Source organism: Petromyzon marinus, chromosome 25 (assembly GCF_048934315.1).
Source record: "Petromyzon marinus isolate PM22_M1 ecotype Great Lakes invasive population chromosome 25, UKy_Petmar_22M1.pri1.0, whole genome shotgun sequence".
In the NCBI taxonomy this organism is placed as follows: domain Eukaryota; kingdom Metazoa; phylum Chordata; class Hyperoartia; order Petromyzontiformes; family Petromyzontidae; genus Petromyzon; species Petromyzon marinus.
Window position 1 is genome coordinate 8670386 of NC_133691.1, and position 27204 is coordinate 8697589.

The window sequence follows — 27204 nt, forward strand, 5'->3', positions numbered from 1 at the left end:
CGAAGTATGGCCAAATCATCCCCGACTACCCGCACGGTGGAGGCCCTCGTCCAGCTGTGGATGCATGCGGTAGAGCTTCGTCAAGCACAGGACTACACGCGCGAATGCGGCTCCTTTCACATTTTTACAGGACAAGACAAGGCCGTAATTATAATATATATTGGGGGGGGGGGGGGGCACAATATATATTGGGGGGGGGGGGGACACATCAAAATTTCCCCCCCCCCAATATATTGCTATAAAACAGATTTCTGTTTATACGATTGTGGTTATGGTTGTACTTTATTAATTCCGAATCTCTGCCATTACATACAATGAAACTAGAAAAGGTATAAAATAAAATAAAAACAGAGCAATGTAATAAATACACCATTAGACATTATTGTAAAAAATAAAGAAAAACTCCATCCTATGTGTTAGTGAAGTTTTTTTTAATATTTTAGGCAGGAAATTTGTTTTCAAATTTAGATTTCTTTTCTGAGGGGGGGGACCCCCAGACCCCCTGGAAGATTTGGTCCCCCCCCCCCCCAATGTTGACTCCATGGCTACGGCCTTGGGACAAGCAAACCAACAATGCAGAGGTCATTTGAAAGCCCCCTGCGGCTGGATTCCTAGCACCGAATGATATCAACGCGTGAACGCCGTGCAGTGGTAGCTGTGACCATGGCATCATGAGAAATGTCATCAACTGCTCTGGTCCACGGGCTCAGATCAAGCGTGCCACTCGCCTTTACCGCTCGCAAAAAAAACTACATTGCTGTTTAGAAATGGCTATATTTGGAGGCTAGTTACATGTAATAGCCACACTGGAGAGCTCATCACGCGTTGTATTTGTACGGGGCCACTACCATGAAGTGGAGTCAATTTCAGCACTGGCCTCTCGATCAAAAATCTGAAAACCAAAGCGAAGTCTACGTCTATTAACGAAACGAGACATTTATTAACGAGACGAATCTATCTACGCTTGTGCACGGCGATACGTTTAGGAGCTAGATGTTGGGATCTTGCTGGGCACGACAAGTTGGTGTCGTGTTGCTATTCCCTCCTCGTCTTGGAGGAGCGCAGATCGCAGTGGTCCATAGTTTGGGTTGCACGTTCCTTAGAGGGCATCAAACGCATGCGCTAGACCCAGGACCGAGTGGAATACGGAACACCGCACTCAACCATTCAAGCGGACAAATGCGTGTGCTCCCCGAGCAAATAACATTTCAACGCGTTCGTCAATAACGCTGCCCTGAAGAGGAAAAAAACACCCCGCCATAATTGACGACGTTTCGGATAGACGGGACCCAAGTGGGTCGCTGGGTCTCATGTTTTAAAGCGCAGTCTGCTACTCCTGCCCATCTCTCCACCGAGGTTACACAAATACAAAGATGCCCTCAACAGTCTTCACAGGCTGCTGGGGAAAAGGGTTGCAGGCACGATGACACCAAAACACACACAGACACAGAGACACACACACCGAGACACACACACAGAGACACACACACGCACACCGACACACACACACGCACACCGAGACACGAATACCGAGACACTTGCAACCCGACCTACCGGGATGTAGGTGGCGTGCAGCTCGTGAATGCTGGGCCTGGGCAGCTTCTTGCCGTGGATGGTGCCCGTGCGGCAGTAGTAGTTGTAGTTGGGCACCGGGTCCAGGGTGTTGTGGCCGAACGTGCGCGAGTAGTAGGTGTTGGTGTGCGTGTCCGTGTACGCGTAGTTCTCCCCATCCTCGCCGGGCTGTACGCTCACTTGGAAGCGGCCCTTGTCGTTCCCGGCTTCCTCCATGCCGGCTGCTGCTCGATGATGTCTCGTTGGGGTCGTGGCGGGGTAGCGGTGCACGTGATGTTTGCCCGAGCGCGTGAATCCACGTATCGGGGTGGCGAGGGAAGGGGGGGGTGAAAGGTGGTGACCTGGACGAAGCCCTCGTGTGGCTTGAGGCGCGAGTCCGGTGCCGCTCACTTTATAAGCTCCAGCGATTTGCATGAGAATGGAATGGAACGAAACTCACGCAAGACTCGCGTGTGATGGCCGGATCGTACCCGATCGCCCATTGATTGCCCTGGTCACGGGACAGGTGCCCCGAGCGCAGATACTCATCTCATAGCGGATGGGACAGTTATCGGTGGAAGAACGATTGCTATCTGCACAGTGCATTGACCGCGTGTCAAAAAAAAAGACAGGGGTCGAAGACTTTGAAATAGTTGTGACATTGCGCGCACGCCCCGCGTCTCGGCTTCAACTTGCGAACGTCAACATGAGTCGGCGACTTCAAGTGGTGCGTGTTAGATGACCGGTGACATAAGAGGCACAAGGTTGTATAGTAGCAGCGATAGGAAAAAAAGGAGTCCTAGATTTTGACTAAAACGCGCACACGTGTGCGTGTGTGTATTGGTGGGAAATGCGGCCGAACGTAAACATCACACCCCTTATCTCGTGTTAGAGAAGTCTTCACGGCTAACTTTGTGCACACGTTATATTTTAAACCAGGAAAGAAGAGTGGTGCGTGGATTCTGTAACGCTTTCCATCCACGAGGTTTGCCTTTGGAAGTATTTAATGAGCGATTTATAACGGTGGCCCCCCTCGGCCAGGCGCTCAAGGCGCGGTGTGGCCACGTGTGGAGAACCCCGCGAGGCCTGGGAATAACGGCACCGCCTGGGATGCCTCGGGCAAGCCTTTGACCATTGCGGCCCATGTTGAATAGGGTAAGTTCCCAATGACAGCGCAACCACGTTAGGAGGGTTTCGTTGAAGTCGAACGATATTTACGAGTTATTTCGCCTCCCCCGTCACAGCCAAACAAGACGGACAGACGAACAGACACACGGACGGACGGAGCTAATGTACACGCGCTCTTAACATTAGTCGGGAAACGTTAACTCGTATAGCATTAAATATACTGCCATACATAAAGATTCCTTCGATCGTTTAATTATAAAATGATAAAATACAACCACAGTTCCTCGACAATGCACTTTGGGGTGGTTTGGTTTTAAGATATATCCAGGGACAAATTAGGTTATTCCACAGGGTTTACGTCTGTGACATTAGCAGACGTTTTCGGAGACTTGGAGTGGGGAAAATAAATTTCACGGCACGAACACACGTGGAGAAAATGTGACGCATCCCAGGATTGCTGACCATCACATAGCCGTTAGAGTGTGGAACTGGAGGAAATGTTTAATTCGGGGTCGACAATCAAAGTAACAAGAATATATCATTTTTCCAATTGGATATATTAAAAAAACGAAATATTTCAAGAGCCACAATGCATGTGAAGATGTTAACTCCCTCGCCTGGTATACAGGAGGTCGTGGGTGTGATTCCGGCCCTGACGCTCGTATATTTGGAGTGTGCGGGTTCTATCTCTCCGCGATCGCGTGGATTTTTCCGGTTTTCCCCTCCACATTTAGACACACGCGTTTAGAGTATTTGGCCTCTATACATTGCCACGTGATAAGCAGCTTCGTTGAGCCATCATTTGTGGCCAGGTCGCTTCTGAAAAAGACCCATATAGGTCAGTGGGCCTTACCTGGTAAAAAAAAAAACAACGTTAAAAAGCAGTCCTTTAAAGAGCCGCAGGTAACGGTGTTGCGAACCAGCAGTTGCGTGCACTCATTTTCCTGGGTTGCCACCAACCACAATCTGGAACTCCCTTCTCACGGCGATCTGCGCTGTCAAGCCCCTCGTTTCAGTCCAGAATCATGGGCATTTCTCCGTCTGTGCCTAGGCCTACGACTGCAGCCTTTACAAAATAAATTTGCCCACTGTCTCTGTACAGCGTCTTCAAATGCGTGTGTATCGCATTTAGATTGTGTGTGTAATTCCACATTGTACTCGGGCATTGTATCATGATGTAGGACTGCTGATAATGAGTCTTTGGAAGGTTTTTTTTCTGGATAAGCAAAGGCCATGTGTAGAAGGGATTTCTATACGATGTTATGCACAGACATTGTCATGAGATGCTCCAAGTCTGGATTTCCTGAGCACGGGGCTCGTAAAGGACTCTGATGGCCTGTAACAAACTCCACCGGCCCGTATCTGGGAACCGGTCCAGAGTCCCCCCGCGTGAACACGTTGCTGCTGCAAAACTCTACGTCCGGAGAACACGTGGGCTGATGTCACGAACGTATGGCGCTAGAGAAGTTCTACACGGAGGATGTGCAAACACCGTTATTGTGTTTAACGAATGTCGATGTGGCGCACAGCATGTACACTGCCTATCTATTGTTTAATGTTGAGGTGGATTAACTTCACTTAAAAGGAGACAAATAATTATCCATTGAGGCCACGTGTCTGTCAGAGGAGAGCTGGGGCTATTTGATTCGTTTCATTGATTCCACTCAAGAACGTGCAGGCACAAGTTCAGCCTCATTTCTTGGAGAAGTTGAATGATAAAAATAAATTTTATTTCTAGATTTAATCAATTTTCTTCGTCTAACGACTTGCGACACGTGTTTTAAACCATTCTTGTAAACCCAGCAATTTAAGATCAGCGCGTTATGATCCCGCCTACCTCGTTCGCGATGTTTTATTTTAGTTTCTGGCCTGTCACTCTGCAGTTCGTCCTCGTTGGTGTTAGAGTAAAGTCAGCGTAGCCCGCATATAATTGACATCGCTATAAAACATCGATCGTTGCACAGACACACACACACACACGAGATATGCCACGCGTAAATCGTGAGTCTTAACATCGATATTAATCGTTGAATCGATGCATCGTTACACCCCGAATAAAATGTAAAGTACATGTGCGTGTATACATACATATCATGTACACAGTAAGGCGAGCTGGTTTCGTGTTCTAAGCTGGTAGCTGTCAATTTAGTCGCTGAACCAAATACATTTGCAGAATTCTAGGCGATGAGGCTGGCCTCGTTGCACAATATAATCTAATCCATAATTTACGACAATTTTATTTTGGTCACGGGAGATTGTTTAACCATACTTAACCGCGCTGGTAAGTGCATGTTTGTTGAAGGGTGGGAAGCCCCGGTACAGGTTCAGATTTCACTCTGAGCCGCTGATGTTCGCTGAACCCCGGCGGAGTCAGGGTGAGGTTTGACGTCTTCGTTTCGCGGTGCGCTAACCACTGCGCCACCGCTCCACCCCACACAAGTCAACAACAGCATTCGCTACAAGCTGGGCAACACGGCACAAATACGTGGTGCCGGAAACTTAGACACAAAACGCTATGGGGAGGGCGGGTGGCCCTCACGCTTTGTTACGTAAGGAAACGTGCAGATTTCCATCTGTGCTGGCTGTGTCAAAGGCCATCAAAGGCTCGTGTGATGTCCTGCATCAGCCTGAGCGGTGAACCCGTATTTGAACAGAATAGTAAGAATCATACGGTGCTCTCTCAGAGCTCCAGTATTATCCATATCTTCCACGCGCTACTATATATGTATATATTTAAAAAAGGTTAATATCACCTCGACGCTCAATAATATTTTTGGCATAGACACGTACTTACAGTGAGGGAAAAAAAGATTTTATCCCCTGCTGATTTTGTACGTTTGCCCACTGACAAAGAAATAACCAGTCTATAATTTTAATGGTAGGTTTATTTGAACAGTGAGAGACAGAATAACAACAATAACAAATCCAGAAAAACGCATGTCAAAAATGTTATAAATTTATTTGCATTTTAATGAGGGAAATAGTATTTGACCCCTCTGCAAAACATGACTTAGTATTTGGTGGCAAAACCCTTGTTGGCAATCACAGAGGTCAGACGTTTCTTGTAGTTGGCCACCAGGTTTGCACACATCTCAGGAGGGATTTTGTCACACTCCTCTTTGCAGATCTTCTCCAAGTCATTAAGGTTTCGAGGCTGACGTTTGTCAACTCGAACCTTCAGCTCCCTCCACAGATTTTCTATGGGATTAAGGTCTAGAGGCTGGCTAGGCCACTCCAGGACCTAAATGTGGTTCTTCTTGAGCCACTCCTTTGTAGCCTTGGCCGTGTGTTTTGGGTCATTGTCATGCTGGAATACCCATCCACGACCCATTTCAATGCCGTGGCTGAGGGAAGGAGGTTCTCACCCAAGATTTGACGGTACATGGCCCCGTCCATCGTCCCTTTGATGCGGTGAAGTTGTCCTGTCCCCTTAGCAGAAAAACACCCCCAAAGCATAATGTTTCCACCTCCATGTTTGACAGTGGGGATGGTGTTCTTGGGGTCATAGGCAGCATTCCTCCTCCTCCAAGCACGGCGAGTTGAGTTGATGCCAAAGAGCTCCATTTTGGTCTCATCTGACCACAACACTTTCACCCAGTTGTCCTCTGAATCATTCAGATGTTAATTGGCAAACTTCAGATGGGCATGTATATGTGCTTTCTTGAGCAGGGGGACCTTGCGGGCACTGCAGGATTTCAGTCCTTCACGGCGTAGTGTGTTACCAATTGTTTTCTTGGTGACTATGGTCCCAGCTGCCTTGAGATCATTGACAAGATCCTCCCGTGTAGTTCTGAGCTGATTCCTCACCGTTCTCATGATCATTGCAACTCCACGAGGTGAGATCTTGCATGGAGCCCCAGGCCGAGGGAGATTGACAGTTCTTTTGTGTTTCTTAAATTTGCGAATAATCGCACTAACTGCTGTCACCTTCTCACCAAGCTGCTTGGCAATGATCTTGTAGCCCATTCCAGACTTGTGTAGGTCTACAATCTTGTCCCTGACATTCTTGGAGAGCTCTTTGGTGTTGGCCATGGTGGAGAGTTTGGAATCTGATTGATTGATTGCTTCTGTGAACAGGTGCCTTTTATACAGGTAACAAGCTGAGATTAGGAGCCCTCCCTTTAAGAGTGTGCTCCTAATCTCAGCTCGTTACCTGTATAAAAGACACCTGGGAGCCAGAAATCTTTCTGATTGGGAGGGGGTCAAATACTTATTTCCCTCATTAAAATGCAAATCAATTTATAACATTTTTGACATGCGTTTTTTGGATTTTGTTGTTGTTATTCTGTCTCTCACTGTTCAAATAAACCTACCAATAAAATTATAGACTGGTCATTTCTTTGTCAGTGGTCAGTGGGCAAACGTACAAAATCAGCAGGGGATCAAATACTTTTTTCCTTCACTGTAACTGCTTGAGACGCGTGTTGAGCCATCAGAGGCACATATGATTCGCGCTATATAATTGATTTTCCCCGAACGCCGTGCAGGTTGGCCGGTTAGCTCAGCTGGTTAGAGCGAGGTGCTAATAACGCCAAGGTCGTGGGTTCGATCCCCATAACGGGCCGCAAATGGAGTTATTTTTCCTCCTCCCTCTCATTGGATAACCGATGGATGGCCACGCTGTGAGCAGGCAACGTCACAGGGGAGTTCGTAGGTCACTTCTGGACAGGGAAAGGAATGGTAGAGCCCGTTACACAGCCCAGCAGTGGGAAGTTACAACAAAAGTGCAGTCCATCATCGTGTAGAAGCACACACACAATACAATTTGTCACATGTATACCTCGAACGCTCAGTCAAGTGGCAGCAGTTGTAATGTTCTGTAGATGAAAGGGCGGTGGGTCTCGTCATAAAACGGAATGGGAACTACGGTAGCTTTGCTCATTTATGTTTCTCAAGATCCATTATTATACAGAATCATTTGTCGTCGTGAGCACGCACTGCATCTAGCAGGGAAGGTGTGTCAATGCTTGGCTCGAAAAACCGGCTCGGCTTTTATTGTGATGGGTATCCACCAGGGCCCATCCCTTTGGAGTGCGGGGCCCCGAGTCAAATAATCCCACTTTGTGGGCCACCCGCCACGACGCCTTCAAACTAAAGCGGCGGAATTACATCTGACGCCGTGACGTGGAAGCGCCCCCCCCCTCCCTCCCCAAAGCGCGGGGCCCGGGCCGGTCACCACGATTCGCCATACCCTGGCGGGACGGCTTCTGGGTACAACATTTCAAACAAGGACCCGTGGACATTTAAGGCCACGGGAGAGTGTGACTCATGCACTTGTTTGTCAATAGCATGAATATTTCAACAGCCATCGTTACACCGGGTGGGTGTGTGTGGGGGGGGTGTTGGAATGGGGGTGGGGGGGGTGTCCACGCGTCGGCACTCGAGGGGTGAGCGCCCACTCGTCCGCCGACGCTGCCGAAGCGCGTGAACAGAATTTTCCACGCGCTGACTTCTGAAGTGTCGGTGCAAGATTGTGGCGCTGGCGAGCCTGGTACGGGCCAGTTCCAGAGAGAACACGGGGTGATTTTTTTTGTGTGCCTGCTGGAGGAATGCGCCTGCAAACAAACAAACCAAAACTTCGCCGGCATCCCACGGCCGCGTCGGCAGGCGAGCACGAACGCGGCGTCGACAAATATTCGACCAGATGGGTCGCTCCGAATACGCGAGGACCTCATCTCTACGCTTCACAGCAGCGGCTGCCAAACGTTCTTCATGTCGCGTGCCCCCCCCCCTTGCAGCCCCCGTCCACTGAGTAGCACCACCAGAGCTGTCAACTGTCTGCCAGTCCATGAGTGAAGCCTCACAAATGTTCTCAATATAAAGACATATCCCCCCCCCCGCCTCTCTCACCCCCGTATAGCCTAAACAGACTGTTGGGGCAAGTGCTGTTAGTGATCACCGATGAAGGCCCGCCACGGCACACGAGGGGGTGGGTGGCCAGCACCACGCCCCGGCCGCCTTTGTCTCTTTAATGGCGATGATGAGACACCGCAGCAGGTACCAGTTTGAGGCTGAGTCGACCTAGGGCAGGCCCGAGGCTGAGTCGGCCTCGGGGGAATGCGCGTGAGCGGTAATCGAACCCGCGTTGCCCGGGTTCGGAGCGCAGAGCGCGAACTGCTGCGCCACCGCTGGTTATTTATTCGCCGCGACAAAGCATGTTTACGAACACCACTCGCCCCTCCACACACACACACGTCAGCACGGAAATTCATAGTCGGTGTCCCCGGGAGAGGGCCCACCTAGTCTACTGGAGTTCTCGCCTGCTTGAACGCACAAAAAAAAAGACCGCACGCGAACCCTCGACGGGACACAAACATGTTTACTGCTGGTGGACCTCAGCCTTGCGTGCTCATCAACACCCCGGAGAACGAAGAACGTCGCCTAGTGGAGTTGACGTCATAACGGCGTGCGCGCCCCACGTGACGCAGGTCGCTTCGAGCCTCTGTTGAAGGCAGCCTCGTGCTGGTTTCGACGACGGCGCTGTGAGTTTGAAGCGAACGGATTTGCTGTCGTTATAGCGACTGCGCTTGTGTTTGTTGGTGATCATGTTCGTACCGCTGTTTGATGAGGCGTGTTGTTGTTGTTGTTGAATGAGTAGTCTGGCGATTACGCTTATTAAAACAAAGGTTTAAATACGAATATGATATTATTTCAGAAGTTACATTTGGCTGGGATATATTTTTATATATATGCCATATATAGATCAGCCTGTAAGAGCAGCGAATTACAGTGATTCCCGACCATGTCTGAGTCCATCACCTCTCCATGGTCGGTAAAATAGGTACCCGCTTGGCGGAAGGTCAATAATGTTTACCCCTATGGGATAAATTCACGACCGCCATAGGAACGTGGAATTTCCGCGACTGACTCAGGGTCTAAGTCGATGCTGGGTCTTCAAAAAACACGCGCAAACAACGTGTTCAGTTTGTTGTCTTTCCCCGCACCTCCGATTAGCACGGTTGGTTACGTACGGCTCGAAAGAAGTTCAACATACGGACGTAAAAAACCATTAGCAGTTCCTGAAGAAGTGCACTGTCGTCCTATTCGTCCTAGGCCAGCACGCGTGCAATGCAGGAGAGTTCTCGACAGAGCCACTGAGCTTCGAGGTGACATTCACAATGAGCGTGGACAACTTGGGAACATTTTTCGATTTAAAGCTTTCGTGACTGCAAGGATTAATCTTCTTTGGTTCTTTCGGTAAAGTAACGTAGAATGAGAATAAAATAATAAAATAAAATAAGACAATAAAATTCTCACGACGTTTCGGCCACAACACAGGTGGCCTTCTTCAGGTGAAAGAACAGAACTGTCGGGACGACAGAGCTTCAATTGTGTTGTGGCCGAAAACGTCGTGAGAATTTTATTGTCTTATTTTATTATTTTATTCTCATTCTACGTGACTTTACCGAAAGAACCAAAGAAGATGAACTTGAGAACACATTGTCACGCGATGTTGTTAAACGTTGCGCACGGCAAAACGGTCAGGAGCTAAACGGCGATGACGAGGCGTGCTTGGCCACGACGAGAGGGCTTCAGGAGAGAGTTTCGTGTCGGTTTGGGATCCCTCATCCGTTGAAGGAGCGCAGACTACAGTGGGTTACTGCACGGTCCATTGTTTGGGTTCTACGGCCGCAATTTCACGACTGTGGCTTGTCTTTAATGTATCTCTGTAAGTCTCTGTATATCTGTGTCCCTATGCATCTCTAAGGGTCTCTGTGTATCTCTATGGGTTTACTATGTGGCCCATAGTTTGGGGGGGGGGGGGGGTGCATGGCCACAATCGCACGGCTGTGACTCGTGACTTCATATGTTTCATTTATAAAGGAGATGTCAGCGCATCGGGCCTGGTGATGTTCTGTTCTGTTGCGGTTGATGGCTCCATCACCAGCGCCTTCGAGGAGGAATGTCAAAACGATGATGTTTGGTTCTCGAATGAGACGTCTATTCCGGACGTCGGCGTTGTTCCACTCTGCGACGTTGCCAACGCAACGCCTAATTTGTCCCCGTCACACGTGGCTGATGCAGCTACTCCCGGTGGACCTACATTCGGTGGTCACGCTGCCAGCCAGGAGTGGTGGCACGGAGCTCAGGGGACAGGAAGCAAGCCCCACGAGGATCAGCAAAGAATCGCACTAAGTTTGTTTACATTCACGAAATAGTACAGTATTGCGACAGCTTTAATAAATAATAAATGTGTCCTTGCCACGGTGGCGAGATGTTAACTACCTCGCCTGGTAAACGGGAGGTGGTGGATTCGATCCCGTACCTTGACGCTTGGTGTATTTGGAGTTTACGTGTTCCGCACATTCGCGCCTCGATTTTTCTCCGAGTCCTCCGGTTTTCCGACCCTCCACATTGAGAAACACGTGTTCAGAGTGTTTCGGCAGCTACGTATTCCCACGCGATAAGCCACTTCGTTGAGCTATCATTTGTGGCGAGGTCGCTTCTGAAAAAGAGCTTCATAGCTCAGTCGGCCCTTAACCCGGTAAATAAACAAAAATAGTTCAGTTTGTTGAGTATGTCGTGCAGCCGAATGCAACTGTTGCGCCATCCAGCAACTCGACGAACAAAGGAGTCGTTTCCCGTTCCTTCCGCTGCTCGCTTTCTATCCTGGAGAGTAGCGGGGAGGGGGGGCGGACAGGGGGAGATGGGGGGGGGGGTCTACGTGAGAATGTTGATATTTTGCTCATTCGCGCTCGGGCCCTGCTGGCCAGGGCTGGAGTCGAACTGGTGAGATGAGGCCGTGTCCTCGTTGGCCTCGCTCTGCCTCGAGCTGCCCCAGCAGGATTCATCATCCGCAAAGGTCACTCGACCCCCCTCCCCCCCATCCGGGGCATGCGGGGTGATCGCAGAGTTCACGGCGCGCCATCGTTCGTTGACAGACTCGAATGAGCGACTCCTCAGGCAAGTGCTTACTGGGGCCCTCATAGAGTACAGGCGTAATGTCCTCTCCATATAAAAAAAGCTCGCAGAGGCATAAGCCAGCAGCGAACATTGCAGATTGCACTGTGCTGATGAACCCTAATCAGATTGAAACCGGTCGACAGTTGTGTTTGTGGCATTGCCTGCTGCCTTATCGTTGGGCGCATTTTACATTTTTTGGGGGGAATTGGTGGTCTATCAAATCGACAAACTGGGCACACATGCAAGTTCTATTGAGTTAGTGGTCTGCATACGTCTATCAAATTGAGTTGGTGGTCTGCATACGTCTATCAAATCGACAAACTGGGCACACATGCACGTTCTATTGAGTTGGTGGTCTGCAGAAGGCTGAGGAGCTTTGTACATTGTAAGCACAACATTGTGTGTGTGTGTGTTATTATAACTAAAGTGCCATTGTCGTTCTGGGCACTTCAGAGCGACAGCCCGGCTGCGCTTGTCGACTTCAGTTGTTGGGAGTTCAGAAACTCCGACGGCAAAACCACGTGTGACGCTGATGATTTATGGATAGTTGCTGCTGATGATTTGATGATTGTGATGAAAAAGACACGTAGACAATACATATCTTTTCAACACATCCTATCAGCCACATGGCCTTCTTAGCAGGTTATTTTGTGTTATGTATTCTACATGTTTTCGTCGAACTAGGATCCACATCTAACAGTGTCCTTGCCTATAAACATTTAGGCAGTTCACCAGCATTGGTTTCAGGCGAGCCCGACTGCTGATGAGACACTGAATGTCGAACCGGACCAGTGTTTGCTTGTTGCTGAAATTGTGCATTCTACGAAAGCTGATGGGACGATTGTTTTGGCATTTCTAATGCGGAGGGACAGATATGTGAAGGTAGTGTTATTGCCCCCTCATTTTTATTGTGTGCAGTCGCGTTAGATCGCTTGCTTCACAAAGTCGAGGGACCGCGTATTCAAATCCCAGCCCGGTTTCGCCGAACCTTCACGTGGTCGAAGATAAAAAGGACCACAATGCACTTCTTCATGAACTGCTGTTTTTTGCATAATGGTGCTGTCGTGTGTACATTTAAATCTACGGTTTTCCAGCAGCCTGCGCTGTTATTTTGCGATGATGGAACTTGCTCATCATTTACGGATTTAGCTATCCATTTCCCGATTAAGTCGTGCCAATGACTACAATCACGAGTTTGTCTATTTGTGTGCCGAAACAAGAGGCAATTACACTTAAACAAGCACCGCCTGTAAACAGCTCCCAAATTCAGCCTTCCAACGAATTACTGCGTAAAATTTTGTACCCAATGTTCCAAAATTGTCCATCTTATCGGAAATGGAATCTCATACCGCGTCGGTTCAAACGCTCGCGGATAGAGCGAGGTATGACACATCGGAATTCCGGCGTGGTGAATTAACATTCACCCACACACACACAGCCAGCATTGCCAGCACGACGCGAGAAGACATTCCGTGTTCAAGGCGGATCGCTGCGAACGAGAAATAGCTCATTCTCCATCTCAGAAGTGCTCAGCTTTCGACCAGTCTCAAACTGGCCCTCTGCTATTTATGTCTCTCGTGAAATGGTCATTCCAGTTCACGGCTAATGACGAGTCGAGGCCACGTCAGGGTGTTGAGAACCGCCAAGGCGTGCGCGTGAAACAACGTCGCGACCCGGCTAGATCGGGTTGTGATGTGTTTTTTTTTATTAGTAAAGTATGCGCCGTTTCAGGTATCACTGTCATCCGAGCTACCCGGGAAGCCAGGTGGCAACTCGATGGGAGCGTTTGACTCGCAGCTAGAAGCATGCCAGTCAAACCATGGCCGGGGGCCGACTCGACCTCTTGGGAGGCACAGATATTGGTCACCGTTCAAGGGATAATTACATCTCTCTCCAGTGTGACTTTGGATTGTAAAACACGTGTCCATTTCATCGAACAGAGCTCAGCCAGAAGGCCTCATTGATTACGCATCAAATTGCTGAGAGTCGATCGACAGGCAGGTCAATTGTGGTGGGGGAAAAGTGTGGGTACCCACACCTCTTGCGCGAAAACTCTGGCCAGTGTGGAAGAGTAGGCCAAATACCATCGAGCCATTGGCGTGCGAAATAAATTTCAGAGCTGCAGCTTGGCTTGGCCGGATTAAAATATATTTCGTGTAAGCTCTCAAAAAACAGTATGGCAAGAGACTCGTAAGCGTAGTATCGTTTTATTCGGTTTCATGTGTGCATTAGTCAACGTGCAAGTGCACGATGGATGATGTGGTCACACATTAAACATACTTCACCATAGTCAGAATCTTCAGACTGGAGGAATCCAATGAGCTATGATGCTCTTTTTTAATAGATGTTCAGTCGTTGTTATGCAAGCTCCTTTGGGAATCTGTTTGCACCCAATGGCACACGTCACTTTGATAAAAGTATCAACAGCCTCAGTCTTTCGTAATGCCGCCCACAACTCTTTTAAATAAAGTATGACTTCAAACACAAATTAATTGCTTTTACAAATGACACACTTCCTTACATGTACGCATTAAAGTGTACAAAAACTCATGGGACAAATACTTTACGGCCTTTCCACGTCGCCATTTAAAATAGCCTTCCTTTTTAAGCACACGGGGGGGAAGAGAGAGGGGAAAAAAAAAGAGCTCCAGAAAAAAAACAGCCACGTACAACGGCAGCCGAAGTTATAAAACGCTGAAAATTTTCAGGACCCCTTTTCTGTTTACGCATGGCCACCAAACTTCCAGTGGGGCTTGACCAGGACACGTGACGCCTGCTGGCGGGCGACCTGGACGGCCCCTTTCCTCCAACAGCCCCGCCCACTCACGAAGCCACGCCCACTCCACCACTAGCACTGCCCACACAGTGAGCGGCGGCCTCCCTCCTGCTGTATCTCTCTCGCTCGCTCGCTCACACGTTGGACCTGCCCACTGCTCACAGGCCCCGCCCCGCCCGGTCTTTGCCGGCCCTGCCCCACCAGGCAGGCAGGCAGCCAGCCCCTCTGGACTGTGCCCATAACAGACAAGTCGAGGGGCGAGGCTGTAAAGTTTGAAACGAGGACAAAACTTCCCGATATTTGTAAATGCAACGGCTGCTGCAAAATACTCAGCTTTAATGAATACTCGAAAGAGCTCTCCTTGTTCCCCACGTGAATTCATATTGTGGTCGAGGCTGAACTGACCACCCGCGGTGTTTCCGTTTCACGACGCTATATGTAAACAGTGTCTTAAGGACTTTTTCTGGCACAAAAAAAACACTAGGAGATGTAAATGCAAAAAAAAGGGAATGAAGTACAGTAATAAATTAGTTGTTTAAAAAAAAAAGTGCCCACAAGAACGAGTTGATAAGATTTGTAACGTTGGCGTGTAATAGGACTCGAAGAAAAACAGAGCTTCGAAGGCCTCCTGCCGAATACTTTCTCACACGGACAGCTAAGAGAACTTAATAAGCGGCAAATGTGTGATGGCTTGTGTGGCACAGAAGTTTCTGTTTGTATGGGTGTGTAGGAGCAAAACATTTCGAAATCAAGTCTGGTAACAAATTGGCAACCCCCCCCCCCCTAACCCTCCCCCCTAACCCTCCCCCATCTCCCACCCCACCCAAACACAGTAGAGAATGTGGTTTTGCTGTGGAGAGATTTCGGCTTCGTTGGAGCAAGAAGGGTCACGACTCTTGCGGGATCACCTCCAAAACCTTCTGCGATAGGATCGTCATGGAGCCTGCAAGAGAAAGGGAGCACTCTGCTCGTGACCACATTCATCTTGAAGCAGTGCCGCCTCAACAAGGGAGGCACGTTTCGCTCCACATGCTGGGAGCTTCTTCAGGTTCTCACCTCGGCCCGGTAAATAGCCGGTGGAAAACCTCGAGCTGTACCCCACCCACCACCCCAAGGGGCCCCCTGCCACATGCTGCACACCCCCCTGCTGGCCATCCCCCCCAGCAAACGCAAAGACAAAGATCCCCCGCAAAGCCTTAACATACTGTTGGGGCAAGTGCTGTTAGCGTGCAGCTATGAACGCCGACACGGCACACGAGGGGCTGGGGTGGCCAGCACCATGCCCTGGGCACCTTTGTCTCCCCAGTGACGATGATTTTACACACCGCACCAGGTACTCATTTGAGGGTGAGGCGACCTAGGGGAGGCCCAGAACCGGTTAAGATAATCGTCACCGATGTTGGCCGTGAGCGAGAATCAAACTCGGGTCGCCGAGTTCGTAGCGCAGCGCGCTAACCGCTGTACCACTGCTCGCCAGCAAACACACACACAGTGTATGTAACCAGCATCTCTCTGCTTGTGTGTCTGTGTGTCTCTGTGTTTTGTCTCTCTCTCAAATTTAGCAATCTTTGGAAGAACGTAATGAACCATGTAGGGTGTTGACTGTTGTGTTGTTAGCCGACTCTCTGTGTTGTTTTGCATTATATTGCTAAGTTTACTAGGCTTGTTTTCTCATTCATTCTTACCTGATAATGGTGGCTTGTGTTGCAATCGAAACGTCGTATTCTATTAGTATTTAATTTATTTTCTTTCTACGTGACTTTACCGAAAGAACCAGAGAGTACTTAAACTAAACTATTTTTATTTCACCAGGTCAGTCCCACTGAGCTATATAGCTGTTTTTCAGACGCGACCTGGCCCACCAATGAAGTGGCTTATCAGGTGGAAATTTACAGCAGCCAGATACTCTTAAACGCGTGTTTCTAAATGAGGGAAAAACCGGAGGACCCGGAGAAAAATCCACGCGACCACAAGGCAAGAGACCATGCGAGCTGCAAATATACAGCAGCAGGCGTTCAGGGGCGGAATCGAAACCACGACATCCTGGATACCAGGCGAGGTAGTTAATGTCTCGTCACCGTGGCGTCCATTGGGATCACAAGCAGCAGCAGCAGCCATGCTGGGTCCCCCCCCCCCGCTACTCCTACTGCGAACAAGTTGACAGGACGAACTCTGCAAACGAGTCTTGAGACTCGGCGAGGCTTCCATGGCTAAACAAGCGCAATCGTAGGCAAGCAAGACGGATCTCCCATGGCCCCGTGGGTGTGGCAGCTGCTGGCACCCCCCCACCCCGTGACTGGTGAGGGGAGGGCACGCACTGATGAGGTTAAGCAGCGACGGCGGCTTGTTCTGCCACCGCACGCCCACAAAGTAGACGGGGATCCCGGTGAGGATGATGCCGAGGCCGATGCCGCACTCGACCGGCGTCACCACCACGGACACGACGATGAGGAAGATGCACGCCAGCACGAACGAGATCGGCAACAGGATGTTCACCTGCCATGGGGGGGGGGGGGGCACAGATAGAGCTGAGAGGACAAATCGATTGGGATGGAGGAGACCGTGAACCTACTTGCTGAACTGCCTCCTGCAGGTGCCTTGTTGAGCTGCATGCGAGGGGAGGCCTCGCCGCAGGCTGCGGCAGTGGGGAGCGACTCGAATTTAAATTCCCGCTCACGATTATATGAAGCGGTCTTGGGCCTCCCCTAGGTCGACTCGGCCTCAAATGAGTATCTGTTGCGGTGAGTACACATCACCACTCGGTAGAGGCCGGGCGTGGTGTTGGCTACCCACCCTGTGGGGCCGTGCCGGCCTTCATAGGTGCTACTCGCTAACAGAACTTGCCCCTAGAGCCTGTTAAGGCTATACGGGGGATCTTTGTCTTTTGCCACGCAGGCTGCATCTCTGCGCGAGCTACAAACCCCGCACCCAAGACACTGCACGACAGAGTAGTACCGCAATGTGGAGATTCTCTGCGATGTATCGTACGAGACAAAGTCCACGATAATCGTAATGTCTGTGTGCAAAATATCATATCTGTGATTAACATCACACGTTTATGTACGTGTTATTTCCCAAAATTATATCATGAAATAACAAGCACGATAATTAACTGTTCTAAATACACATCCATTACCCAATTCGATGCGTTGACAAACGTTACCAGCGTCACAGACGACATCGCGGTCATACAACACCATCATGGCCAGAGAATGATTTTTTTTTTCATCTGTCATGTAACAGCAGAGACATAATAATTACAGATTGGAAAGTTGCCCCGATTATATTCATTTACAGCAGGCCGAGTGAACTGCAGTTCAACAACACCTACAACGATGCATTATTAAACGTGCGAAATACAACTTGCACAGCTATCGGAAACCGATATCGAGGTGCGGAGCGACACGGTGGAGTCGCTCACCTTGATGGGCCTATCTCTCTGCGGCTCCTTGTAGCGCAGCCACATCATGCCGCAGATGGCCATGGCGATGCACAGCCAGTTGAAGAAGCTGAAGAAGTTGATGACGGAGAAGATGTCATCCGAGATGGCGTACAGCAGCGTCATGAGGCACTGGGGGAAGCGGGAGTGGAGGGCGGGCGGGTGGGCGGGTGGGCATGAGCGACTTGGGGTTTTCCACGGCGTGCGTTTGCCCACCTGTTCTCAGGGCCGGATTAAGGTTCTCGTGAGGCTCGAAGCACTTCTGTTTCGTAGGCCTTCAGTGATAACTTTATGCAGTCGGTACTGCCCATGTTACTAAAGCCGCTGTCACTCGCTTGTTTCACGCGTACTTCGTCCAGCCGCTACACACACGTCGTTACCGATACGTTCATTATTTAGTCTGTGCACTAATTCGATGGGAGCATGCTGCGTGCCGCAGATAAGCAGATCTTATTTGAAATACTCTGCCTATCCTTGCTATATAAATATATTTATTCAAGAAGATATCTTGGTTACATGTTTTTATTGTAGGCCCTTCAGTTTCTGTAGGCCCTAGGCACAGTGCCAATTGGGTAATGTGTATTGTGCCTAACAGGCCTATTAAATAATAGGCATATGCACAGTGCCTATTAGATAATACGGCCTGTGCACAGTGCCTATTGAATAATAGGCACTATGCACAGTGCCTATTGGATAATACGGCCTGTGCACAGTGCCTATTGGATAATACGGCATATGCACAGTGCCTATTGTATAATACGGCCCTGCCTGTTCTAAACACAGTCGGATAACGCTCCCTTTTTCCACCGGCACATGCGAATCACACTGGCGCGTGCGTCGCATGTACCTATCATGGGTTTTCCACTGGCCATCTGCCGAGCTGGGTCAGAACCAAACCGCATGACGTCAGCGGCACGGCTCACGTTGCACAATGGAAAAACAATCTAGCGCCTCCCGAGTCATGCCAGGCTTGGTCTCGGCACGGTCGCGGCTTGGCTCGCTTGTGCAGTAGAACACAGGCATCGTCCCATTCGTCGTGTTTGGGTGGTTGAGTACACGAGTGAATATGAGATGCTGGTGTGTGGGTGAATGGTTGTAGGTGGGTGATTAGGTAAGTAATTTTCTGGTGGATGGTGAATGGTCTAGATTGCTGGTGGGTGAATGGGTGGTGGGTGGGTGGATGGATGAGCGAGTGAGATGCTGGAGGGCAAGTGCATGGAGCCTCCCCTAGGTCAACTCGGCCTGAAATAAGTAACTGGTTCGGAGTGTAGTAAACATCGCCACTGGGGAGAGGGAAGAGCCCGGGCGTGGTGCTGGCCACTCTCCCCCACGTGTGCTGTAACGGCCTTCATTAGGCGCCCGCTAACAGCACTTTCCCCAACAGTTCTGATAAGGTTATACAGGGGTCGGGGGGGGGGGGTGTGAATCTTTATTTTTACGGAGTGTGGAGGGTGCTGCAGGTACCGTGAAGAGGAGGGAAGGCACCGGAGTGAAGAGGCGCCGGTGAATCATCGAGAGCAAATTGGGCAGGTGCCCTTCGCGAGCGCCCACGAAGAACAACCTGCATGGCACGGCGCAGCGAGCGGCGGACAGACACAGACAAGGCGCTTCAGATGTACAGAGTGGCCCAAACGCCAGGACACACATCGGGTTATTTTATTTATTGTAACACTGGCATTAGGGGTGGGGGTCTGTCGCACCTGGAGGAGGTGAAGAGGGACCCATTGACCGAGCCGAAGCAGGAAAGGCTGACGAACACGGGAATGATCCAGGACATCACACCCAGGTGATAGTTCCCAAAGTCCTGGGCACGCATAAAACCAATCAGCACGGCGCCATTGCAAATCACAGAAACACAGATCAGCACCGGTTGGCTACGTACGGTGCGAAAGGAGATCGACATACATACATACATATACCACTATCCCCAAACAGATGAGAAATTATGGCGATTAGTCCACTTGCTGTACCGACTTATCCTGGAGAACCAGTGTATGGCACACGCCCTTGACGCCCATAGGAAGGGCGTTTCAAAACAACATCTGTGCGGTCATCCACAAACCCTCGTTGCCTCCACAGTGCTTGATTAATGTGACTCAAGATTTAAGTACTGATTGAGGGCATCGCAATACTTTACAGTATGAATTAAACGAAGGTAGTCCTCCTACCTATCATGGCCAAATAAAATTGATTGTGTCAATAGGCGGACAGACCTTATAGCAAGAAGTTCCATGTGCAGTGGTTAGCACACTACACAGTGAACCCGGCCCACCCGAGTTTGATTCTAGGCCAAGACTAACATCAGTAGCAAGTGGTATCTGAACCAGCCCTCCGGTCCACCAACCCGGATGGATTACACGATTGTTGAAAGTCATCCATCTAGCAGTGGATTGACAAAACACCTGAAAAATCTTATTTAGTATTAATTAACACAATGAACACCCCACATATGAAAAATGTCTGGCGGAGACGCGAGACTCTCAGGAGCTGCGGCTGTTGCTGCACTGGGCGAGGTGTGCAGCAGCAGTTTTGCAGCCGGAGGCGACGCTGCGCTGAGGATAGTGCTCGAAGAATGGGAATCCAAGATGAATAAATAGAGGCGGTGTGTAGGCTGTTGCGGGCCTACGCCGAGGGCAGCAGGGGGCAGAGTTGCAGCAAAAATAAATTGCTGTACTGTACTTCTACGCTCCCCGTCTTCACGAACTCGCACCGATCGGTGTACGGTCAAATACCCCATGGCACGTACTGGGGACCGGGAGCCGCGCATCAAGCAGTGGATTGACCAAAGCACCGTCCGTACGTACACGTGTTTGTGTGTATATATATGGGGGGGGGGGGGGAGAAAGTAACAGAAACGGGCCAGCGGGTTAATCGGGCTCACCACTGCGACGGCCTGGGAGTCCAGCATGCTCTGAGGGGACAGCGTGGTGAAGTACGCCAGGTTGGTGAGCACGTAGACGATGGTGACGATGGGCAGCGAGATGATGATGGCTCGGGGAAGGTTTCTGTGTGGGGGGGGGCACACGAGTCATCAGGGAAACCATGCCGGGGGGGGGGTGGTGACCTCGGCTCGCTACCCGTAAGCCACAATATAAACTAAACTATTTTTATTTTACCAGGGAAGGCCCACCGAGCCCTTTTTCAGAAGCGACCTGGCGCCAAAATGATGGCTCAACAAAGTGGGTTATCATCATCATCATCACCATGTGGAAATGTATAGCAGCCAAATATACCCCAAAACGCGTGACGTTGACTCTAGACGTGGAGGGGAAAAACCGGAGGACCCGGAGAAAAATCCACGCGACCACGAGGAGAGAGACATGCAAACTTCAAATAGGGTCGGAATCGAACCCACGATCTCCTGCATACCAGGCGAGGTGGTTAACATCTCGCCACCGCGGCCCATAGCCATGGGAAGAAGAACATCTCACAGCTCCAGGTGGAGGGGAGAGAGCTGCAGGCGATTGTTCGAAGTGGTGCGTTACCATGGCACTGCATCGCACTCGGGGCTTTAAAACCTGGATTTGCAATCCAGAGGTTGCCGGTTACATTTCTGAGCACGGCGTGGCAATTGAAACAACGGTGGCACTTTCGCAAAAAACCTCGCCACTGTCCACCCGGCTCTAAAAATGGGTACAACTGGAGTTAGTCTATCGGCAGGTCGCGTGTGGTGGGGTAAAGTGTGTGTACTCCCACCACTATTTTTTTATTTTACCTGGTAAGACCCACTGAGCTGTAGAGCTCTCTTTATCAGAAGCGACCAGGCCAGAAATTATACGTCCAATCGGCACGGTTGGCTACGTACGGCGCGAAAGAAGTTCAACATACATGCATGCTCCCACCTCGGTTGAAGAGTGGGCCTAAATAGCCTCGAGACCTCCCCTCTAGCGGAGGCATTTTTGCTACCAGTGGCGCAAGCGAGTACGCTTCAAGGGCAGTACCTTTCTTTACCTTACAACATGAACTCGAGGACACAATGGGAGGGAGTTCCACAGACGAGCAGAGCAAAGAGAACGCGGAAGAGAGGAAGTTACGAGTTACGCGCTTGCAAGGTGTTGGTTAAACACAGGCAACGGGCTGAACATGCTTGACCATGGCCATAGCCACGGCCTCGTCCATTAGACGATAGCAGCTGACAGTCGAGCGATTAACATTCATGAGAGCAGACAGCCTGACAGTTGAGTTCCATCTGTCGATATTTCGATCAAGCTACGGTGGTGGTGCGCTGACAAAAGTCCGATGTCAGTTGGCAAGTCAAAGAGTGTCGACGGAACTCCGTTGGTGTTGGCGGACCGTGGATAGCGCCCACTTACTTGAAGGGCTCAATCATCTCTTCGGTGACAAAATTCAAGTAATTCCTAGAGAGGAAACACACGCCAACCCCGTGGTAAGTTCGGTGATCGATGCGCCAGGCAAGCTGGCCACTCACAAAACGCAAACAACGCGATTATAATAATGCTGACGATCACGTTTAGAGTTTCATAGCGTGGCGTCTTTCGTTCATGCAGACTGCACCTCACAGTCGCTGAGGAACCACAGAAGAGCCGGGAGGTCAGCAAGACACGCAGCGAGCCTGTACCAACATTTCCTCAAGCTCTGCAGTCCCCTATATATTAAGATGTTTACAGACAATTAACGAGAGTTATAATACTCGAACAACAAAAGCTGCCATTCGCATTGAGTGGCGGTGATGTCACCACACCCCAAAGTGCATTTTGAAGCCACGTGAAGTGTCGAAGGCTGGTTTGTTGGAGGTCACAGGAGAGACTGACTATAGGTTATCCTAGATTAACCACGCATACATTCAGATGCAAAGGCAAATTAACGCCCTATATTTAACCAAAACACAGCCTATTAACATTCACCATAGTTTTTTCCCCAACAAAATATAAATAATGACACTTCCGTGTCAACTGTGTTTGTTGTCATTTTATTGAAAACTTTGAGTCGAAAGGAATTTTTAGACCTGGGGTTAAAAAAACGACTGCAAACTGTACGCGATAAGTTCTTCCAGATCCACCCCGGGGAGGCACTGAACTTACACAGTAGCTTTAGGAACATGATCGTCCATCCCATATAAAAACATCGTCAACGTTACCCACGAGTCCGTTCCCGCCATCCTATAAGTATGGCTCATCTCACTCAAGGTACAGTAATACCTTGGATTGCGAGCATAATTCGTTCCGGAAACGTGTTTGTAATCCAAAGCACTCGTGTATCAAAGCACCCGTACATCAGTTGTGATCACGTGACGCTCGGCAGTACAAAGCGTATACGTACACTACCCGTATTGCAAGACCTCGCTCGTTTATCAAATTTATATTTATTTTAAAAATCTGCTCGTCTTGCAAAACACTCGTAGACCAAGTTACTCGCAATCCAAGGTTTTACTGCAATTGCTTTCTATAGCTCACCAGCCACGATCTATCCACTGCTGGATGAAGGCGTCCCCAAGTCACCACCACGTCTCACGTTCTTGCGACACAACAACCAGCTCTAGCACCCAATCTGATTTCATCCCTCCATCTCCGTGGTGGACGTTATTGTTTCAGGTGCGTTTCCTTTCTTTGGCTGCTATTCCATCATTAATCTTGACCAATGGCCATCGCCCTTTCAGGGACGTGCACCCTGTCCCCAAGTCCATTTTGCTCAACAGTCAATAGTTTTTTTTTTATTTAAAGCTTTCGTGACTGCAGGGATTCATATGCTTGGTTCTTTCGGTAAAGTCACGTAGAAGGGAAACAATAAAATATAAATTTTGATTTAAAGCTTTCGTGACTGCAGTAATTCATATTCTTAGCTCTTTCGGTAAAGTCACGTTGAAGGGAAACAATAAAATATAAATGTTTTATATATTTTATTATTTTATTGTTTCCCTTCTACGTGACTTTACCGAAAGAACCAAGAATATATAGTTAATAGTTTGTCTCTCATTTCAGTTTGTTCTCCGATCCATGCGTTACTCTCTGTCTCTCAGCATACATTCCCAGAATGCATCGCTCTGCGTTCATGTCATTTTCAGCGTTCGTTCCGCTCGGCATTCACGACGACCATCTTTGGTGCAACATCTGTAAAACAACGTTCATGAGCCAGGCTCGTGAACACTCTCAAGCCGAGCTCACGAACCCTCCCGAGGACACAGCTGCCTTTGTGGACTCGTCCTTCAGCGGTTTACACACATTGCATTTATGGATTTATTTTGGTGATTTCGAAAACGTTTTTTGGTTTGGCCATGTTTTTGTTTATTGTAGTACGGAGTTAGACTGATGCCCTTAATCTAAGTTGTCTTGTGGTTGTTGTTGTTGTTTGACTTGCATCCCACTGGGATTTTTGCACACAGCGTTGGTGTACGGTGCTATTTCAGGAATATTTTGATGTTTTTAACCTGTATTTTCTGTTTGCACAGTCACATAGTCACTTTAAGATGTTTTCTTGTTCATGTTTTTGTTTGTTGCAGTTGCACCCGATTCAAGAGCCGAATGGCTCACAGGGCTATACCAAATAAATGTAACTATGAAACTACACATTTAAGCCACGTGTCAGCGAATCTTTTCGCAAAGAGATATGGAATTAAAAAGAACACACTATCGGTCACAATTTGTAGTAAATGACAACTAGAAGTAATGCATGCAAAGTGAAACTGTTATTCTGGGCTGCGTTATAAGCGAACAAAAGCGAAACGATTAACTGAATTGGGACGGGCAATTTGAGCTGCACTTCGCTGAACGCACGTTGACACGTGCCGGCCGGGGGGACATCCGGTTGTCCCTTTGTGATTTCAGCCCAGGGTGTGAAAGGAAGTAACTTCCCAAAGCCACAGCCACAGAGGTGGGATCACGAGAAGATAAACGCCTGTGGAATGTGGCCGATCCTGTAACTTAAGTGATGTTTTCCCCGCTCGCACTGTCACACCACTTTCACTCGATGCCGCTAGGCATGCATCAATTTAAGTGAGCGGCTCATAATATGAATCATATTCTGTTTTCAATAACAGAGATAGATAAACATCAAGGCAACCGCCTCAGTTAAATATTTCTAGACAGTAACAAACCCTGTCAACACGAGGGCAGGGTTGGTCTAAATATTTTCAAAGGTGGCCATAAATTCACGGCTACCTTAAAACAATCTTAACGCAGCAAACACATCAACATTTAAAGCATTGTCTGGGGCACGAATTCCGTGCGGTGCGGAAATACTTCTGGATGGGGCGAACCTTGCAAATGTAAGGGACGCCGAGGGGGCAAGCCCTGTGACAAGTCGATGATGAACATTCACACCGCCCGAGCTGAATGGCTTTGCGGATTCAAGTTAAGGTCCTCGCTTCGCATTGACGAGCTGTCACGTGGGGGCGCTGATGTGCCAAGCATGCAATCTGATTGGAGGGTTGTGAAACACTCGTATTGGATTGGCAGGCAGAGGAAGTGATTTGATACAGCCCGGGGTGGTGAGGGGGGGGGAGATGTAAATGAGGGGTCGTTAGGGAAGCAAAGGCGAATGGTGGAGGACGGAGGAGGTGAGGAGAAAGTTCGAAAAGGGCTGGGAGAAGGGGATGAGAGGCAGCCCCCGAATGGTGGCGGTTTTGTTGTTTATTAAGTTGTTGAGCCAGCTGGCCAAGATTGGAAAAAAAAATTAAGCCCACTTTTCACCCAGGAAAACTGCAGACGTTAAAACGAACAATAACAGGAATCACAGTTTAAGAGACAACACGACATACATACTATTACAAAAAATGTAAATTTAAAAAAATCATCACGGAAGACCGTGCGTGCGGTCCTATGCGTTGCGGGAGAATGAAACGGCTTCCCAAAACGCACACTTGTCTGGATCTCCCCTCAGAAAGGTTAGTTTGCAGAGCGAGGATCTTGTTACAACTTCCCCGTGGGTTGTGGCATTCCGACCGTGGCTGGGTGAGGCAAAATGGCCAGGAGATGGCAGTCGAGCAAACGGGTTCACGACTCATCCCACAGCCCTTGCAATGCGCGTGGGTTTCTCTCGTTTCCAATGGACCTCTGGAAAAAAATATAAACAATAAAAGCCTTGGAAACTCGGCGAGGAATTTCTAAAGAAATAAAAAATGGCATTGTTAAATTCCCAGTGGTTATACAAGCACTTGGCTCACCATCGGAAAGTTGCGAGTTAATTTCCAAGTTGCACGTCGACTCATCACACCGGGGGGGGGGGGGGGTCAATAAAATGTATGCCACTTGGTGGCACAGACAGCGGTGGTTTTGTTATGGAAAGAAACGCCTCTACCATAGGAATGTGGAATTTTCAGCAGCTCTAGTCTTGCGTATGTCAGGAATATCTTCAGCAGCTAAATTGCTGGTTGTCGAGGTCTGCTGCTGGCCAAAGGGCTTCAGGTGAGAGTTCATGTTGTTTTGTTGTTCCTCCTCCGTTAAAATCAGCACAGACTACGGCGGTGTAACCGTGTGGTCCGTGGTTTTAGGTTGCATGGCCACAACCGCAATACCGTGTGGCTTGTTTTTCATCGGTAGCTCACCGCTGCCCCAGCATTTGATCGAGTATGGAGACACAACGTCGCAATAAAACAATACGATTAGGCCCGGCCGCTCGCTCAGCGGTTGATTCCCGACGGCTTAAAATGGGAACGCGCGTCTGGCAGAGTGCCGGGCGCAGCGCTAACACAACACCGGCGCACGCGTGAATGGGGGAAAACGCGCGAGCGCAGCAATAGCGGCACGGTGGCCGGCGCTCTCGTCCGCAGATTAAACGAGCGCAGCAGAGGGGCCATCACGAACCATTTCACGCATGCTTAAAGATTCGTCCGCCCGGTGACGGACGCTCGAAACACAATGCAGCCGCCGCCGCCGTGAATACAAAGGGAGCACTGTCGCGAAACGGAGCGAGTGGGAGACGCTGCCAACCACGCGATGACGCATCATGGGAACGCGTGGCGGCGGATTCCGTGTGCCCGCTGCCGTGTGCCCGCTGCCGTGTGCCCGCTGCCGTGTGCCCGCTGGACACGTGCCGCGCAAGAGGTGTTTGCGACTGCGTGTAACACAAGTACACGATGCACACTGCGCGTCAGCGGTGTTGCCGGGGTACGGCGATATATACGTGTCGTACAAAACAAGGTCCGTGATATGCGTCATCCGTTTGGCAAAAGAGTGTTCTCTCGTGATTATCGGTGATAATTTTTAAAAAAAAAATCTAATTTAATTTCCCAATAAAATATTTATGGAATGCCATAAGCGCAATAATTAACCTTTTAATTAACTAGTCATTGACGATTAAATTAGTATTTTGCAAAATGGTTTTGGGAGCAATTTAAGGCATGAGCATTAACATGATATCATCATGTTCATCGTGGATTTATTTATTTTTCTACCGTGCATCTTACAACACAAGTGTTTAAAAGCGTTGTAGATTGTAAAGTCGCAATGAT

At 49.3% G+C, this 27204-nt stretch overlaps 1 protein-coding gene and 1 non-coding gene across 3 annotated transcripts in view; one reads left to right on the forward strand and one right to left on the reverse strand.

Annotated features, from left to right (window-relative positions):
- The first annotated feature begins 7169 nt into the window (after positions 1 to 7169).
- On the forward strand, positions 7170 to 7244 carry TRNAI-AAU (transfer RNA isoleucine (anticodon AAU)). The gene has a single exon. It is a non-coding gene; the product is annotated as a tRNA-Ile (tRNA).
- A 6530-nt stretch (positions 7245 to 13774) lies between these two features.
- The window catches only part of LOC116945763 (large neutral amino acids transporter small subunit 1), a 59699-nt gene continuing 46269 nt past the window's right edge, over positions 13775 to 27204 (reverse strand). For both annotated transcript variants that reach the window (XM_032960292.2, XM_076069555.1), the window contains exons 5-11: positions 22112 to 22156; positions 20680 to 20803; positions 19499 to 19602; positions 19263 to 19359; positions 17781 to 17930; positions 16678 to 16855; positions 13775 to 15302 (exon numbers count right to left, since the gene is read on the reverse strand). In XM_032960292.2, coding sequence (XP_032816183.1) covers positions 15247 to 15302; positions 16678 to 16855; positions 17781 to 17930; positions 19263 to 19359; positions 19499 to 19602; positions 20680 to 20803; positions 22112 to 22156 — 754 coding nt within the window. In that variant the 3' untranslated portion in view covers positions 13775 to 15246. The remainder of the gene's footprint in view (positions 15303 to 16677; positions 16856 to 17780; positions 17931 to 19262; positions 19360 to 19498; positions 19603 to 20679; positions 20804 to 22111; positions 22157 to 27204) is intronic.